The following is a 16,745-nucleotide window of genomic DNA, read 5'->3' as shown; positions in this document are numbered from 1 at the left end:
TACATGGGGAGTTGGAAGAGGGTTTATATGACACAACCAGATGGGTTCCAAGTTCCGGGAAAAGAAGACTATGTTTGCAGATTGAAGAAGTCCTTGTATGGGCTAAACGTGCTCCTAGGCAGTGGTATAAGCGGTTTGACAGCTACATGATTGAGTTGGGCTACAAAGAAGTGAGTATGATTGCTGTGTGTACCATACAAGCTGAGTGATGGTTCTTTCATATATCTGGTTCTGTATGTAGATGATATGCTTATAGCTGCTAAGGCTAAGTCTGATATTCAGAGGTTGAAGGGTCTTCTCAGTGCTGAGTTTGAGATGAAAGATTTGGGTGCTGCAAAGAAGATTTTGGGGATGGAGATCTATAGGGAAAGAGTCAGAAGAAACTTTTCTTGTCACAGAAAGGTTATATTCAGAAGATTCTGTCAAGGTTTGGCATGACAACTGCAAAGCCTATAGACACTCCAAGTGCTTCAAATAATCATTTGTCTGTGGCTTTTGCACCCAAACTGCTGAGGAGAAGGAGTACATGAGTCGGGTTCCTTATGCTAGTGCAGTAGGGAGTTTGATGTATCGCTATGGTTTGCACTAGGCCGGATCTTGCACATGCAGTCAGTGTGTTAGTAGGTTCATGGGTGATCCTGGTAAGGAGCATTGGCAGGCAGAAGAGGATTTTTCGGTACCTAAGAGGTACTTCTGATGTTGGTCTCATTATGGGAATGATACCAGTTTTAGTCACTGGTTATTCGGATTCTGATTATGCTGGAGATGTTGACAGTAGGAGGTCAATGACTGGTTATGTATTTACTCTTGGTGTTCTGTCGTTAGTTGGAAGGCAACTTTGCAGGCTACAGTTACTTTGTCTACTACTGAAGCAGAGTACATGGCATTGACAGCAGCTGCTAAAGAGGAAATATGGCTAAAGGGACTAGTTAGTGATCTTGGGTTACATGACGATCAGGCTACTGTGTATTGTGACAGTCTAAGTGCAATATGCTTAGCTAAGGATCAAGTCCATCATGAGAGGACTAAACATATTGATGTGAGATACCATTTCCTAGGAGTGAGACTAGGATTAAGGTGAAAAAGGTAGGAACTGCTGATAATCCTGCTGATATGTTCCCAAGCCGGTTCCGCAGAGTAAGTTTCAACATTGTTTGGACTTACTAATGTTCGTGATTGTTAATTGCCCTCCTTGGGCAATTCTGGGGTCCTTAGGGACTAATCTGTCTGGTTGTCTTTTGGGACAAATCTGGTGTTTGGGAGATTCTGGGCGTTGTGATCAATGCATCTGGTTTTCTGGTTATTTTGAGAGGATTCAAGTCAAGGTGGAGATTTGTAAGAGTTTATGCCTTGAATGTGTTTGATGAAATGCGTCGAAGTGCGTCGAAAAGCATCTTTGGTGTACCGCTCGATCGGGTCGGGCGAGGCCGTCCGATCGGGCCCGTAACGAGCTGAAGAATGGAGCTGTTGGGAAGTCGCCCGATCGGGCAAAGTACCGAACAACGACTCGGGCAATTCTCGCCCGACCGGGCGCGCAACGAAGTCTGGGAGAAGTAAAAACCGCCCGATCGGGCGGATGTCTCCCGACCCGATTGGGCGGCTGCCCGGTAAACGCGAAAACGCGTTTTCTGAACGGGCCGGGATATAAATATATTATTTATATTCTAGGTTTTAGACTACGAAAAACACTCTATTCTCTATGTAATCTGTTCTACTCACATAATAAAATATTCTCCCTCTCTCTGCCGTGGATGTAGCCAAATTGGTGAACCACGTAAATCTGTTGTCTGATTTTATTGTTTTTGCATTCATAATTTGTTTCTCTCTCACGTCCGTTATAACAGATGGCTTCTAATAAACTTACCACTCTGGCACTCTCATCAGCCACCCAATGAGCGAGCATCCCAAATATTAACATTCGCACCATTCTTACTCTCCGAATAACACTCTCCTTAATAAGAGCTTTGGAACTCCATATACTTTTTCAGAGTGGGAAAATATTTTGCTTTCATAACTCACCCAAATAGAGAATTGAGCTTACGAATCAAAGCCAAGTTTTTCGGCCTAATAAAGCATCACTAAAAATAGCAAGATCTTTAAATCCCATACCCCTAACACATTTCAGAGTGCACATTGAGTCCCAGTTCTTCCAGTATATTTTTCGCTTAGAATTCGTGCTACCCACCAAAAAGGGGCTCTAATTGAGTTATTTTTTTGAATAATAAGTTGTGAAAGTTTATAAATACCCATGAGATAAGTAGGAATGACTTTAATGACAAATATTAACATTTCTTTTTCGGCTCTAGATAAATTTCTCCTTCCACCCATTGAGTTTCTTCCAAATTCTTTCAATGAGAGAGTTAAAGAGAGTTGTCTTCAATCTTTGCAATAAAAAGGGATGCCAAGTATCTTTCATGCTTTTAATCCCATCTCATTTTCAGAAATCTCATCAACACTTCTTTTTTCTTAGTGCACACTCCTCTACTAAACAAGCTTCTAATTTTTCATAATTAATTTTCTTTCTGGATGCTTTTGCGGATAAATGAAAGAGACATATCCAATTTTAAGAATTATCCTTGACATTTTATGGATACATAGTAATAAATATGTAAATGTGTTAGGAATATATCATATGTAGGACTCTCAACAACTTAATTTGTTTATGATTAATTAAGATTTAGTTATCTACTTAGATTAGTATTTATCTTCCTACTTGGTTTAGGCTTTGCCTATGTACTATATACACTTCCTCCGTTTCATAATAAGTGAAACACTTCTCTCTTTTATGTGAGAGCTTTTTTAGAGAAGTGTTTCATTTATTATGGAACGGAGGAAGTATGTAATGTTTCTCATCAATAATACAAAAGAAATCATTTACACTTCATAATAATTTGTCATGGTATTAGAGCACAAATATATGATTGATTTCAGATTCAAGGTTTTAAGGTAGCCGAAATTATTCGAAGCAACTGGAAATCCTGATCTGTAAAGTCCTTCCACCATTGAAAAGTTAATAGGAGGCTTCATCACATCATCTTCTTCATCTTTAGTCTCCTGTATTCCGCTGCTTTTTCCACAAAATAATACTCATCCTTTCAAGCATAGTAGGAATTCACAAACTATTCACAAACCTAAAACTAAACAAAAAAAATTCACGTAAAAGCTCGATCTTTTCTTTCACGTAAAAACCAGCACTTTTCTTTCACGTAATAGCCAACACTTTTCTTCGCATACTCATGGCAGGCGACGGTGATCACAATACATCGCCCCCACCCCCTCCTCCCACGCAAGCACCACACCTTAACATCGCCTCTCCCTTCTAAGTTCTACCTTGGTACTGGCGACAGACTGGGAGACTTCATCACCCCCACACGACAAAAAACCAAAAACTACGATTAATGGGATGACATACAACTCGCGCTCGAAGCATGACGCAAGTTTGGATTTTTGGATGGCACCATCATTGCCACCCAGCCGCCCTTTACCGCCTCTGACTGGACTACCATTAATGCCATGCCTATATCCTGGATCATGAACACTATTGCTCCCGAGGTTAAAGGTATGTTAACTAAATTTAGGGAGGCCAAACACCTTTGAGATCATCTAAAAATTTATTTTGCTACCATTAACGGTCCCCGTTAGGGATGGCAGTAGGGCGGGTCAAGTAGGAGACCCGCCCCATCACCATCCAATTGGGGCGGGGATGGGTCTAGGTTTGGTGGGGATAGGGCGGGGATGGGGACTAAAATTGTACCCGCAATGGGTGGTGGAGCGGGTGTGGATTTTATGTTATACCCGCCCCATCCCCGCCTCGCCCCACCCCGCCCCGCCCCACCCCCGCCCTCCCCACCCCCACCCCGCATATTTATTATTAAAATTCTATTTATATACATATATTACTAACGTATTTGAAGACACTTTTGAAATGTAATAAAACATTTGCCTTTGTTAATGTATTTTAGCCTTTCTTTTACTATGTTATATTGTGATTTTGTGAAGTAGACAACTATAATGGGCTTATGGTAGATTTTTTGGTGGATTTTTTGCGGGGATGAAGTGGGTATGATGCGGGGGCGGGGGTGGGGCGGGGGTGGGTCTAGAATTTCCCCCCGCAATGGGTGGTGGGGCGGGGATGGGGATGGAATCTTTTCCTGCAATGGGTAGTGGGACGGGGATGGGGATGAGAATTTAATGCGGGTGTGGGTGTGGAGGTACCATCCTCCGCACCCGCACCCGCCCAATTGCCATCCCTTGTCCCCGTATTCAACAAAATGTAAACAACCTAAATCTATCCCCGAGTCTGATTATTATGGCAAACTTAATGCTTTATGAGAGGAATTGTTCCATTATCTTCCCTTAATCTTATGCACTTGTTTTTATTGTATTGCTGGCTCTACTCATGAACATCGTTGTGCTATTGAAAAGTTGCGCAATTTTTTAATGGGATTAAATTCTGAATATTATTCTCAACTTCGTACTCAAATCTTATCTACTGAGCCACTCCCCTCCATGCTCCTGTCGCAAGCTGAGAGGGTGCGTCTTGCCACGTCTGAGTCGGCCCAGCCCAGTGAGGCTATCAGTTTTGTGGCTCGCACTGACACGACCCATTCACGAGGCCCAGCATATCGGTCGCTATGCTCCTACTACCACAAACCGGGCCATGATACCTCGGTTTGTCGCGGCAAATTACTATGTTCAAACTGTAATAAAACGGGATACAAAATTCACACATGTTACGAGCTCATGGGCTATCCCGACTCTGAGCCCAATTCAGCTCGTCAACCCCGCGATGGACGAGTCTCTACAGGTCATGGCCGCGGCCCACCCAAGTCTAATGTCGTCGCCTCCTTTCCCGCCTCGGCTCCTTCGAATGTCCCTTCCACACTTTTCACGGCTGATCAGTGGAAGGCTCTTGCTGGACTTCTTGGAACTGCTCAATTACCTCCCGAGCGACTTAATGGTATGTTTGATTCCAGCTCTTGGATTATTGATACAGGTGCTACTCATCATGTCACAGGTGACTCCTCTTGGTATCCTGAATTAATTTCCATTGATCCTTGTCCTATTTGTCTTCCAAACAGTGATTCTGCAATTGCTATCAAAAAGGGCTTTGTGTGCCTTTCTCCCACTATCACTCTTTCTAATGTCATGTTGGTACCAAAGTTTGATTGCAACTTACTTTCTACTTCTCGACTCACTAACGATTTGCACTGTATTGTTCATTTCTTCATCTAGGTGTGCTATACATGACCAACTGAAGGAGTTGATTGGAACAGAATGTAGAAAGGATAGACTTTACTACTTCAACGGAAGCGGTCATGTGGCTCCTCCAGTTTCTGCTAATGTTGTTGTCTCCACCTTCGAGTTATGGCATCGTCGTATTGGTCACTCTTCTGAAAGAGTAGTAAAGTTACTTCCTCCCTTATGTGGTCATACGGGTAGATTAGATCATACATTTGAGATTCTTCATGCATATTTGCCTGCTTATGAGACTATCAAAACCATTGGTTGTCTCAGTTTTGCTCACAATCATAAAACTAAAGGTGATAATTTTGCTAGTAGGAGTCGTAAATGTGTTTTTGTGGGTTATCCTTTTGGTCAAAAGGCTTGTAAATTATTTGATCTTGACACTAAGGAGTTTTTTGTTTCTCGAGATGTTAAGTTCTTTGAGGATGTTTTTCCTTTTCTTACCCCTGCTGATGTTAATATTGATCCTTATCCCCTTGTTCCCAATTCTGATATTTCTATTCGTCATGATTTTTCAAATCTTGAGTACTATGCACCATCACCTCCACAAACTAAACTTCTACCAACTGACCCTTTATCTACCTCCCCTCATGCGCCCACATTCGACCTTTCACCCCTTTTCGTCCCAGCCCACCTTCCTCTCACATTCCTCTCAAAACAACCCAGTCAGCCCCTACTCCCTCTCACAATGGATCCAAGTTCCAGGCCCAATCCCCAAACCCAACTGGCCCTCCTTCACCTTCGAATCCCCACGTCCGCTCCCTCCCCCGATTCTCTTTGGCCTACGTTTGTGGGCCCTCCTCATGGCCAGCTCAGTCGCGCCCTTCCCACATTCTGTCGATGACTATCAAGAATCTCTGGGTAGGGGCTTTCGCGAAAAACAACGTACTGTCTATCTTAGTGGGTTGTCCATCCTCCTTTACTGCTCTTTCCCCAGTCTCTTCAGGTACTCCCTATCTGATAGCTCATCATATTAATTATGCAAATTATTCGGTGACATATAGAAAGTTTCTTGTTGCTATTCTAACCCATACAGAACCCAAGTCTTTTAAGGAGGCTATGAAGGATGCCAAATGGAAAACATCTATGCACGGTGAAATAAAAGCACTTGAGGACAATGACACTTGGACTTTGGAACCCCTACCTCCTGGTAAGCGTGCTTTGGGGAGTCAGTGGGTATATCGTATCAAGTATCTCGCTAATGGTGAGGTCGAACGTTTCAAATCTAAACTTGCCGTTTTTGGCAATCATCAGGAAACATGTATTGACTATAATGAGACATTTGCTCCTATTGCTACAATGACCACTGTTCGATCCTTTCTTGGTATTGCTGCTTCCAAAATTTGGGAGCTTCATCAGATGAATGTACATAATGCCTTTTTGCATGGCGATTTAGAAGAAGAGGTTTATATGAAACCTCCTCCATGTTTTACAGGTACTAACTCCTATCTTGTCTGCCGATTACAGAAATCATTATATGGCCTCAAACAGGCTCCTCGTTGTTGGTTTGCCAGACTTGTCACAGCTTTAAAAGACTATGGCTTCCTTCAATCTTACTCTGATTACTCTTTATTCACATATTCTCACAAACATGTTCAGATCAATGTTCTAGTATACGTTGAAGATTTGATTATTTCTGGAAATGATTCCACTCTGTTACACACCTTCAAAACATACTTGAGCTCTAGTTTCAAAATGAAAGATCTGGGTTCCCTCAAATATTTCTTAGGCATCGAAGTGGCCAGGAGTGCCATGGGCCTCTTTCTTTGCCAATATAAGTACAGTACTCTTGATATTATTTCTGAAGTTGGATTATTAGGTGCCAAGCCTAACAGTTTTCCAATCGAACAGAACCATCATTTGGCTCAAGCTACAGGCGAATTTCTTTAGGATGTCGCGGCATACCGCCGACTTGTTGGTCGATTAATATATTTGGCAGTCACCATCTTGCCTATTCTGTTTATATTCTCTCAGTTTATGCAGGCCCCTCACCTAGAACATTGGGAGGCTGCTTTGCGAGTTGTTCGATATTTGAAGGGTACCTAGGATCAGGGTATCTTACATCGAGCTGAAAGTGATATCTCTCTACAAGGTTGGTGTGATTCTGATTTGGCTTCTTGTCCTCTCACTAGACGCTCATTAACTGGTTAGGTTGTCTTCTGAGGTCATTCTCCTGTTTCATGGAAAACCAAGAAACAACAAACAGTTTCTCAATCTTCCTCCGAGAACAAGTATCGTTCTATGGCTTCTCTCACATGTGAATTAAAATGGCTGAAAGCTTTAATCTTAAGCTTAGGCGTTCATCATCCTATGGTTATTCCATTATTCCGTGATAGTCAGTCTGCTCTTCATATCGCGCAAAATCCTGTCTTTCATGAACGAACCAAACACATTGAGGTTGACTGTCATTTCGTTCGTGATGCTATTGTTGGTGGTTTGATTGCTCCTTCTTATGTCTCCACGAAGGGCCAGTTAGCCGACATTTTCACTAAAGCACTTGGCAAACAACAGTTTGAATTCCTGGTTTCCAAGTTTGGCATGCTTGATCCTTCTCATGCCCAACTTGAGGGGGGAGGGGGTGTTAGGAATATATCATATGTAGGACTCTCAACAACCTAATTTATTTATGATTAGGATTAAGTTATCTACTTAGATTAGTATTTATCTTCCTACTTGGTTTAGGCTTTACACTTCATCATAATTTGTCAAAATGGGTTAAACGGGTTATATGGCTAACCCATTTAATAAACATGTCGGATCAAGGTTGATTTTTTCAACCCATTTAATAAACGAGTTCAGATCGGATCGGGACATTTTCAATCCGTTTATTATTAACCCGAACACGACTCGACTTGATCTGTTAATTAGGCCTACTTCCAAGTAGTTATGGTGAAAAGTAAATTGTCATCGTCGACGGCATCCTCTTGTTATGTGGATAAGGTTCCGTGAAGTTTTTTATTTGGCTAGGTTTGTCTCGTGCGGTGGAGGTATCACTAGTGATAGGTTTTTGTTTGCCTTTCAATTATTAAGTAAATTGTTGTCAAATGCGTTGTGTTATGGAACTAATAGTCGGTTCTTTTTTGTATTTAATTTATTTTCTCTATCTTAGCGTTAGTTTAGTTTTATTCAGATCCAATTATCCTTGTTATTTTATGTATGGTGGTGCTTGGGTGATAGTTAGTAACGATAGATAATGGGCGATAAAAGTTTCTTGGTTTCCTATGACATAGGAAGATCTAGGAAATCTAGTCAATAGCGCCATTGCTCCTGAAGTTGGCCATTGTTTGGTAAGTGCAACTTAGGGTTCGAGTGTTGGATAAGATGAGAGTAGTTTCTCAATTTAGATATGTTGCGGTTCGATCTTCTAGTTTAGGGATTTCAAGGTTGGATCGTCTGATCGTAGGTTGGGTGAATTACATATATATATAATTCACCCTAATTTCATATGATGACTTCAGGTGATGCGTTATGGAAAAGCCTTATTAGTCCAAAAATATCCGTAGGTCTCTTTAATCTATGGATATGGTTAAGCTTATGGATCGATTAAGAAGGGAATTAAGGGCTTAAAGGGTGGAAGACAACCAAAGGAAGGGGAGATTGCACCATCCATTGCCTAAGAACGAGTGTTACGAGCTTTTGTAACAAGCATCCAGTTTTTTGTTGAAACATTATTAAGGGCATTAATTGAGATTAATTAGCACTAATTTTTTTAAAGTCGTAGTTGATTATTGTTAATTAATTAATTACTATTTAGTCTATTTTACATTCACTATTTAACTTAGTAGAAATTTTTAAGCATGCTAAGCAACAAAGGAAGAGAAACAAGGTAGGTCAAGCAAGTAGCTGCTCAAGGGTGTTGGTGAGGTGTGTGCTTGAGGTACTTAATGTTAATTAGTGTTAATTAATTCCTAAACATGTTTTACTTTCACTAATTGTACTCATTAGTCACTTAGCTCTTAAATCAATTTTTCTATTACTTGGGTTTGCACAACCGATTTTATTTGCTTAGTTTAGAAGTTTTTTGGGACGTGTAACATGTGATGAAACAAGCTCCAAGCTGACTCATAGAGGTGCTTCGGCTACTTGCAGTGTTGGAGCTAATTCCATCCTTTTTTCCTTCCTCGCTAGAAAAGTTTTTTATTTGCCGAACACAAAAAAGGCCTAAATTGGCATGTTTCTTGAAGCCTTTTGTGTTGATCTGGGCAGGTTGCACCAAAACAATGACTTCTTTTCTTGGTTTGAGATGTCTTCATGTATTGGAAAGGTTCCTATTGGTTTCATTCTTATACCCCACGTCCAAGGAGGAAAAGAAGCTAGCAAGTGTGCTGATTTCAGCTAGCTTTTAGGAGACATTGTGTAATTTCCTTGCTTTGTTTATTCTCCTTAGTGTATCAGACTTAGTTGCTTTTGTATTAAGTCTTTTAGTTCATGTACTATATATATATATATATATATATATATATATATATATATATGTAAGCTTGATTATCAATAAAGAAAGAAATTTTATGAATGAAAAATGACATTTTGGCTTAAGAAAAACCCGTCGTGTTTATAGATATAAAATCGAGTGTTTTATTTAATTTCTTTGTTTGAATTACTAATTAGGAGGTAAAACTACAAGTGTTCACCCCAATTATCAGAATTTGAGAGTGATTCTCTTATTTTGCTAATTACATTTAGTTGAGGTTGAAAGTGATTCACTTCCTATACTAAAATATCCGAATATCGAGCTTTAAGAGTGATTCTTCTTGTTTGAATTCATAAGTTGAGTTAAGCGGTTTAAGAACTAATCTTTCACTAATTATTCATCTTTAGTATTTAGGTTTGTAAGATAATCCTTCCTAACTACTAAAACAACCCAATTATTTTAGTTTTAAGAGTGAATCTTTCGATGAAAATTCTATATCCTTTGTTCGTTTGTTTTTCGCTGCATTGGGTCTTCTATACACATGTGAGAGGGGTCCCAATAATTCGCTCCATCAGGAGTTATCATACTTCAAAAATGCATCTTATGGGAGACCCTCCAATTTGATTTGGAGCAAGTTTCGACCTCCATGCATTTTCAGTTTCAGTCTCGTGGGAGACTAAACTTTGTATACCCTTGTTGAAAGGTCAGAAGTCACTAAAGGACGTGATTTCTTTGTTAGTTCAATCAGTGGAATCCCAAGAAGATGTTTCCGTTCAGGACCTTGGGATTTATTATATGGTGGATATTGGGTTCTACGAGATGAGATGCGACAATCTATCTCTGAAAATCATCTGAGTTTAGTCAGTCAATAGATTTTCTCTTATTATATCAGTCCTTTTCCACCAAAACATATAACCCGACCCCACCAAACATCGCACATGACAAGTTTCATTTGAACTGAACAAGTAATATAACGTTTTTCCTTCATAGAATATGTAAGAGCAAGCGGAGCTCAACTTGGTGTAACTTTGCTTTCTATGTTATGTTTGGTTATCTTATCCTTATGTTGTAATCAGGTTTTTAATTAATGCAAATTTGTGGATGTCAAAAAAATATAAAAATACAAGCAATAATATTGGATCATGAAGTACATGATAAACTATTAATGTGAGTATGCACGTGATAGTACTAAGATAATTACCTAATGATGTCGCTCAGCTCCTTCTTGTGTAGTAGTTGAAGTAAGTTGAAATCTGATTTAGCAAGTTTTAGCAAAGCTTGGAAATGTGAGCCATTTGATTCCGACAGGGAGATTTGCTGATATTTGGCTTCTAGCCTCGTGGTACATTTGTAGAGGGGTCGCTTCAACGCATTAGCTATTTGTTCAGCCATGGGAGACCTTAATGTTGGAGCCAAGGATGATAAATGTGTCATGCTGAAAGCAAAGGCATCATCTAGTACACTCTCTCCACGTAATCTGAGATGGGAGGCTTCGTATAAGCTTAAAATCCCATGCACATTACTTGTTAAGCAGTCCTTGAAACTTCCATTCTCATCCTTATATTTGACGAAAACATCTAATTCAATTCATCAATAACGATATTGTGTTAATTAGTATCAATATAATATTTAGTCGATCCTGATAAAATGAATTAAATTAACTTAGCCAACCAAATTAGATCCTAAGAGACTAGTGTAAAGATAAAGAAACAAATTATGAAATTATAGCTTACAAAAACTTATTTCACTTTCTATGGTATATAAGTTACTTAATTAAAAATTAGACTAAGCAACAAAGATCATCAATCAATATTTATCAATATATAATATCAAAAAAATGTGTGGACAAGCTTTGTAAACCGCCAGATGTTCTCCTTCTTTCCGATGTTGACATGGTGCCATATCATCTATGACATCGCGTCAGCTTTGGCCATATGAAACTTCTTTCTCATGCCAAACTTATGTTATCAAAACTATGGACAATCATTATTGTCCACCACATATATATTGTCCCCAATTCCAGTTCTAACATGACGACATATCATTTGTGACATGGCAACTATGTCCGCTATATGACACTCCTCTCTCGTGCAAAAACCTTTACCTTACCAGCATTCAAAAACAAATTTTATCGTATGGGACTTCAGCCTCACAACCTTATACATAAAGTGTGGAGCTCCTGCTACCAATGACTTATCATGTCAATGATGCTTATTTACTATTAGGAAACTTATTAAACTATTTATCACATGTTTTTACCTTACAAAAGAAAATAAAAAAATAAATAGATTAGCTTAATAATAGAATAGACTAAAATATGATATTTTATATGCATGAAGTATAATATTAACAATATGAATTGTTCTTATTTTCCTAATACAATTAAGAAAAAAAAACCTAGGCATCGCCATTGATCCTCCTTATTTCTCTGAAAAATGTGTGTAGTCTTGATTCTTTAATATGAGAGTCATTATCCAACCATTATTAGCTATAATTTCTATCTGTAATATTATGTCAGTTGTCAGCATAAACAATAATATCAAAGAGCTTTATCAAATAAATCGGAGTTTCATCCAAGCTTAACCACTAATAATTTAGGTTCTAAAGTGAGACTGTCTCATTGGATCATTTCTTAACTTCATGGCTTAGCTTATAAGAAAAAAATTCGTTATTTTGCATGCAATAAATGGCTTTACCGCATGATTCATAAAATCCATGTTGCCTTAAGAGACGAAATCGTAGAGAAGTAAAGTGGAGATCATGTTTGTAACTATCACCAATCAATGTCTTGTAAAATTCTTTTAAATTGGCTTCGATTTCTTCTTCAAAGTAGTATGCCACCCCAAGTCTTTGAATTGCATCAACTAAGAGAAGTCTTTCTTTTGGGTCCTTAACGATTGTTAACAGCTCTTTCCGAACCTCCTCTATTAGTACGATGACCTCTTCCTCCTTTTTGTTTTGAGTTGCCTACAACAAGAAATCTAAAACTCATAGTTTCGTTCCAAAATAAAATTAGAGTATCGAAAGAAAATGTTCAACGAAAAATTGACAAGAACAATACTAACTGTGACCACCCTGTCATAAAATGTCCCAACTATCGAATAATCCACGACAGCCTCAATTATTTGGTGTATTTGACACACGTGATCTTTATGGTCTTATGGACAGGTGACCAGTTGAATCTATCTAAATTTTTCTTTTTCGTTTTTCCTTTGTCAGTTACACTTGTTTAACTTAATTCAGCCTGCTTCTCTCTCTTTTCTCAATAAAACACAAGCAGAGAAAACAAAATGAGGTAACTACTTCAACAATTATATCCCTCTCTTCAACTCACCTTGACTTCTCTTTCATCCGTCTTGGTTCCACTCCCATCACTCTTGAGTTATAGATTAACCACAAGCTCATCCCTACGTCCACCAACCACCTTAATCACATCCACTACCAGTGCTAGGCCAAGATTTTGCAAAATCTAGCCTCCCTTACTTTTGGCAAGTTTGCTACTTTTCTCTCTCCTCTCTTTGGTGATTAGAAATAGCGTGTTCTGGGATTTTGTGGGGTTTTTTTGCTCTGCTTTTTTATTGGTGAGAGAAGACAGAGAAATAGGAAGGTTGAGGTTCAGCATACAACACTGTGGAGGCTGGAGCTTGTAAAAATGGTGCCTAAGCAGTAAGCAACAACCTTATGTGTTAAACGAAAGTTGAAAAAAATGAAATAATTTATGAATAAATTCCCATTTTTTAAACAAAAGAATAATACCTAGATCATAGAAAATAGAAAGGAGGCACTTTTGAAAATTAATTTTTAAGAATAACGATTAAAAAAGTGAATTAATTGAAAAAAATTCAACGAAAGGGGAAAGGGGCGGGGGTTAAACACTCAAGTCTATAAATCAGTACGCCACATGATTACATAAATTAGTGATCCAACAATGAAATCAACTTATACAATTTCAAACTCATCATTAAATTCATCATAATATATTGTTTGACAACAGGTCACGAGTGAAGAGTATCCATAAGAAAGATGATCATGTGATGGTTCATACTTTAATTTGAAAGGGTCCAAACTAGAGGTGTGCATGGGTTGCCCTGCACGCGGGCCGACCCATTGTCCGCTATGTGGGCCGTGGGCATGTCACGGTCAAGAAATTTCATTTTAAGCCCACACGGGCACGAGCCCCTCTACATGGCCCGTGGGCGGAACGTCCCTTCATTTGTTTTTTAGCCTAAAACTGTAAAAAAATCCAAAAAAACAACATAAAACACGGGTCAGGCAAGCAGGAGACACGAGCTCGGCTCACGGGCTGTGGGCCTAGGCCGGGCCTGCAGGCCATGGACAAGATCTGAAAATTTCAGGTTCGACCCGTCACGTCCCCATGCGCGCGGGCCGAGCCCGTGAACAGGCTCAGCCCATGTCCAAGTCAGTCCACACCATGTGATATTGAACCTATTATCCTGTACACATACTACCCTATAGAGAAGCTACGACCTTCCACTCAAGTGACTTGTGCCAATAGAAATAAATCTTCCCATTTACATAACATTTTCAGGGAAGATGTGAAAAAAATGTAACAAGGAAAAGTGTTGCATTTCGTTCAATCTTTTCGAGATCGATGTTAATACGTACCTCATAACCAAAAAACCATATCCAAAAGGAGGTCCCAACAAACAAGATTTGAGGGAAGTAGAGGTCTCCAGTGTGGTGACTGCAATAGAGAATGTCACTTAGGAGCTGGCTCCATGAATCGTTCAAGATTTGAATAGGATATGGAGAAGCAGGAAGAAATTCCAGCTAATGAAGAGATCGAACAAAAATTATATACACAGATGTTCTAATTGCAGGTTCTTTAAGGAAATGTGTTGAACTCCATGTGTGTTGTGCACATGTGAGTTGTCCCACATTGGAGAATGATGAGAGAAAGTACCACAATATAAGCTAGAGGAGCTACTCTTACTATTGCCAATTAGTTTTACTATGGAACCTCCTTTGTGCTTGTATGTGGACCGAACTCTCCTCCTCCGTACTGGGTTGCCCAAGCCCATTTTCAGTCATATCAAATTTATCAAAATGTCATCATTCCATGAATGATTCCAATAACGTCAGCAAAAAAGAAAACAGCTAGGGACGCAAGGAAGAGAGCTCCAAGGATCACTAGGTCTAATAAGTAGAAGTCGTTACCAAGTGTCACCTCGAATCAAATCAGAAGTATGTCTCCACGAAAACCAAGATTCGGTTGCCGCCATTGTGAATGTTCCAGGGCGTGCCCTGCTCGAGTTGGTTGCAAGCGCAAGTCATAAAGTTCTATCTCTTTTGATGTTTTTCCCTCTCCGTTTAAGAAATTACTCCCTCTGGTCTTTATTAGTTTACCCGTTTCTGTTTTAGGAGAAACAATATTTTGGGACATAGAAGAAAAAAAAACTATTATTTTATGTTAAAATTGAATGTATGTGTGATGGAAAGTTAGTGGTCTCATTGCAAAAAAATAGAAACAAAAAAATTGGGTAAACTAATAAGGAACATCTCAAAAAGGAATACGGGTAAACTAACAAAGACTGGAGGTAGTAATACTAGTAGAATATCATGTATAATACTTCATCTGTTTAGAAATAGTTGCACCATTTCATGTTTTCACGCTTGCCGATGTATGTTTTATACCATTAATATCCTTGATTATCAATAAGTAAAAATTATTAAAAGTTGATATTAAGAAAATATATGTTGAGACGCATCTAACAAGATCACGAGACCATATTTTTTCTACAATATAAATCACCAAAGGCAATAAAAGTGTAACATATGAATAGTAAAAATACTATGCAAACGATGCAACTATTTCTAAACGAACGAATTATATAGTAAGTTTAAGCCTTTAAGTTGTCGACCCATGAAAAGACTCCACCCGTTAGAAATCACGGGTTAACTTGTACTCGTTTTAACCGTTGTTAAAAAAAAAAAAAAAAACAACACTTGACGGGAATGAAAGTTGCTGCAACAGCGATAATCACCTGATCAAGGGGAGTGTAATCGGAAAAAACGTCGCTCCAGATATCTGGGTGATAGTTTGCAAGGGGAACAGCTTCTCCGTTATCAGTATGGCCTTGCAAACTAGCAGATGGATCCATATCCGTGCCGATATCTGCGACTTTGTAGTGAAAAAATAAAAACTTCGAAGCCTCTCTTATTTGAGTGATTTTGGTGATTGGTGAAGTTGCTCTGCAGACTGCAATTAGATTTCCCGAACTTGGTTATTTATAGGCTGGGAATGGATAAATGGAAGCTCAGATAGTGTCGAGAGTCGAGACTCTCGACCAATAGTATTCTTCACGTGTATTTTTTTTAATTTTCGTAGCTAATAATCTGTCTGATGTTACTAAGAGCATGTACATGGTTGGTGTCTCTCCAACTAGCTCTCCACACTCTCTCTCCTATTCTCTATCTTCAAGCTACTCTCAAGAGCCATGTCTAAAAACACCCAACAACAATAAAACCCTTTAAAGAGCTCTCCATTCAACTTTTCATTATTTTGTGGTCCCCATGTCAATAATTGAACCTCATTTCATATTATGATCAAAGTTATATACATTAAGTTATTCATGTAAATTAAATATAATTATAAATTAATCTTTTTCATAATTTAAGCAAAGTAGAATTTTTAAAAAACAATATAATTATGAGTGCTAATATTTAATTTTCATAAATTTGGCATGGAATGAAGAATTAACCTACAACATGAAAAACTAATTTTTAAATATCCAATATTAGGCTCATTTTATAGATAAAGGAAAATTATACTTGTTGGCATAATATTATTACATCTTTTTTTTAATTTTTATAGAAAAGATCATTAAATGGTTGCATGAGAAAATAGAATTGAAGTAATTACAATAAAAAGTGGGTCCCACACATTGGAGAGTCATCTCTCCATCAACCCAAATGGTATCTCCCCCAAGAGCCCTTTTGCAAAGTGTTTTCATGGAGAGACACCCAAGACACACCCAAGAGCCCCATTGTTGGATAAGAGGTGGCTCTCCATTTTTTCTCTCCTTGAAGAGCTAGTTGGAGAGCTAGTTGGAGAGCTAGTTGGAGA

The 16,745-nt window shown here is 38.7% G+C and overlaps 1 protein-coding gene across 3 annotated transcripts in view; it reads right to left on the bottom strand.

The window, feature by feature from the left end:
* Window positions 1-16,458, bottom strand: part of LOC104891339 (sesquiterpene synthase 2) — a 51,690-nt gene extending 35,232 nt beyond the window's left edge. For 2 of the 3 annotated variants that reach the window (XM_010677020.3, XM_048642854.2), the window contains exons 1-3: window positions 15,664-16,458; window positions 12,355-12,625; window positions 10,860-11,235 (exon numbers count right to left, since the gene is read on the bottom strand). In XM_010677020.3, the coding sequence (XP_010675322.2) occupies window positions 10,860-11,235; window positions 12,355-12,625; window positions 15,664-15,780 (764 nt within the window). In that variant the 5' untranslated portion in view covers window positions 15,781-16,458. The remainder of the gene's footprint in view (window positions 1-10,859; window positions 11,236-12,354; window positions 12,626-15,663) is intronic. The other variant, XM_048642853.2, reaches the window with a different exon arrangement.
* Between the last annotated feature and the right edge of the window lie 287 nt (window positions 16,459-16,745).

Source organism: Beta vulgaris, chromosome 4 (genome assembly GCF_026745355.1).
Source record: "Beta vulgaris subsp. vulgaris cultivar EL10 chromosome 4, EL10.2, whole genome shotgun sequence".
NCBI lineage: Eukaryota > Viridiplantae > Streptophyta > Magnoliopsida > Caryophyllales > Amaranthaceae > Beta > Beta vulgaris.
Note: the sequence above shows the minus strand (reverse complement) of the source record. Positions and strands in the feature narration are given on the sequence as shown.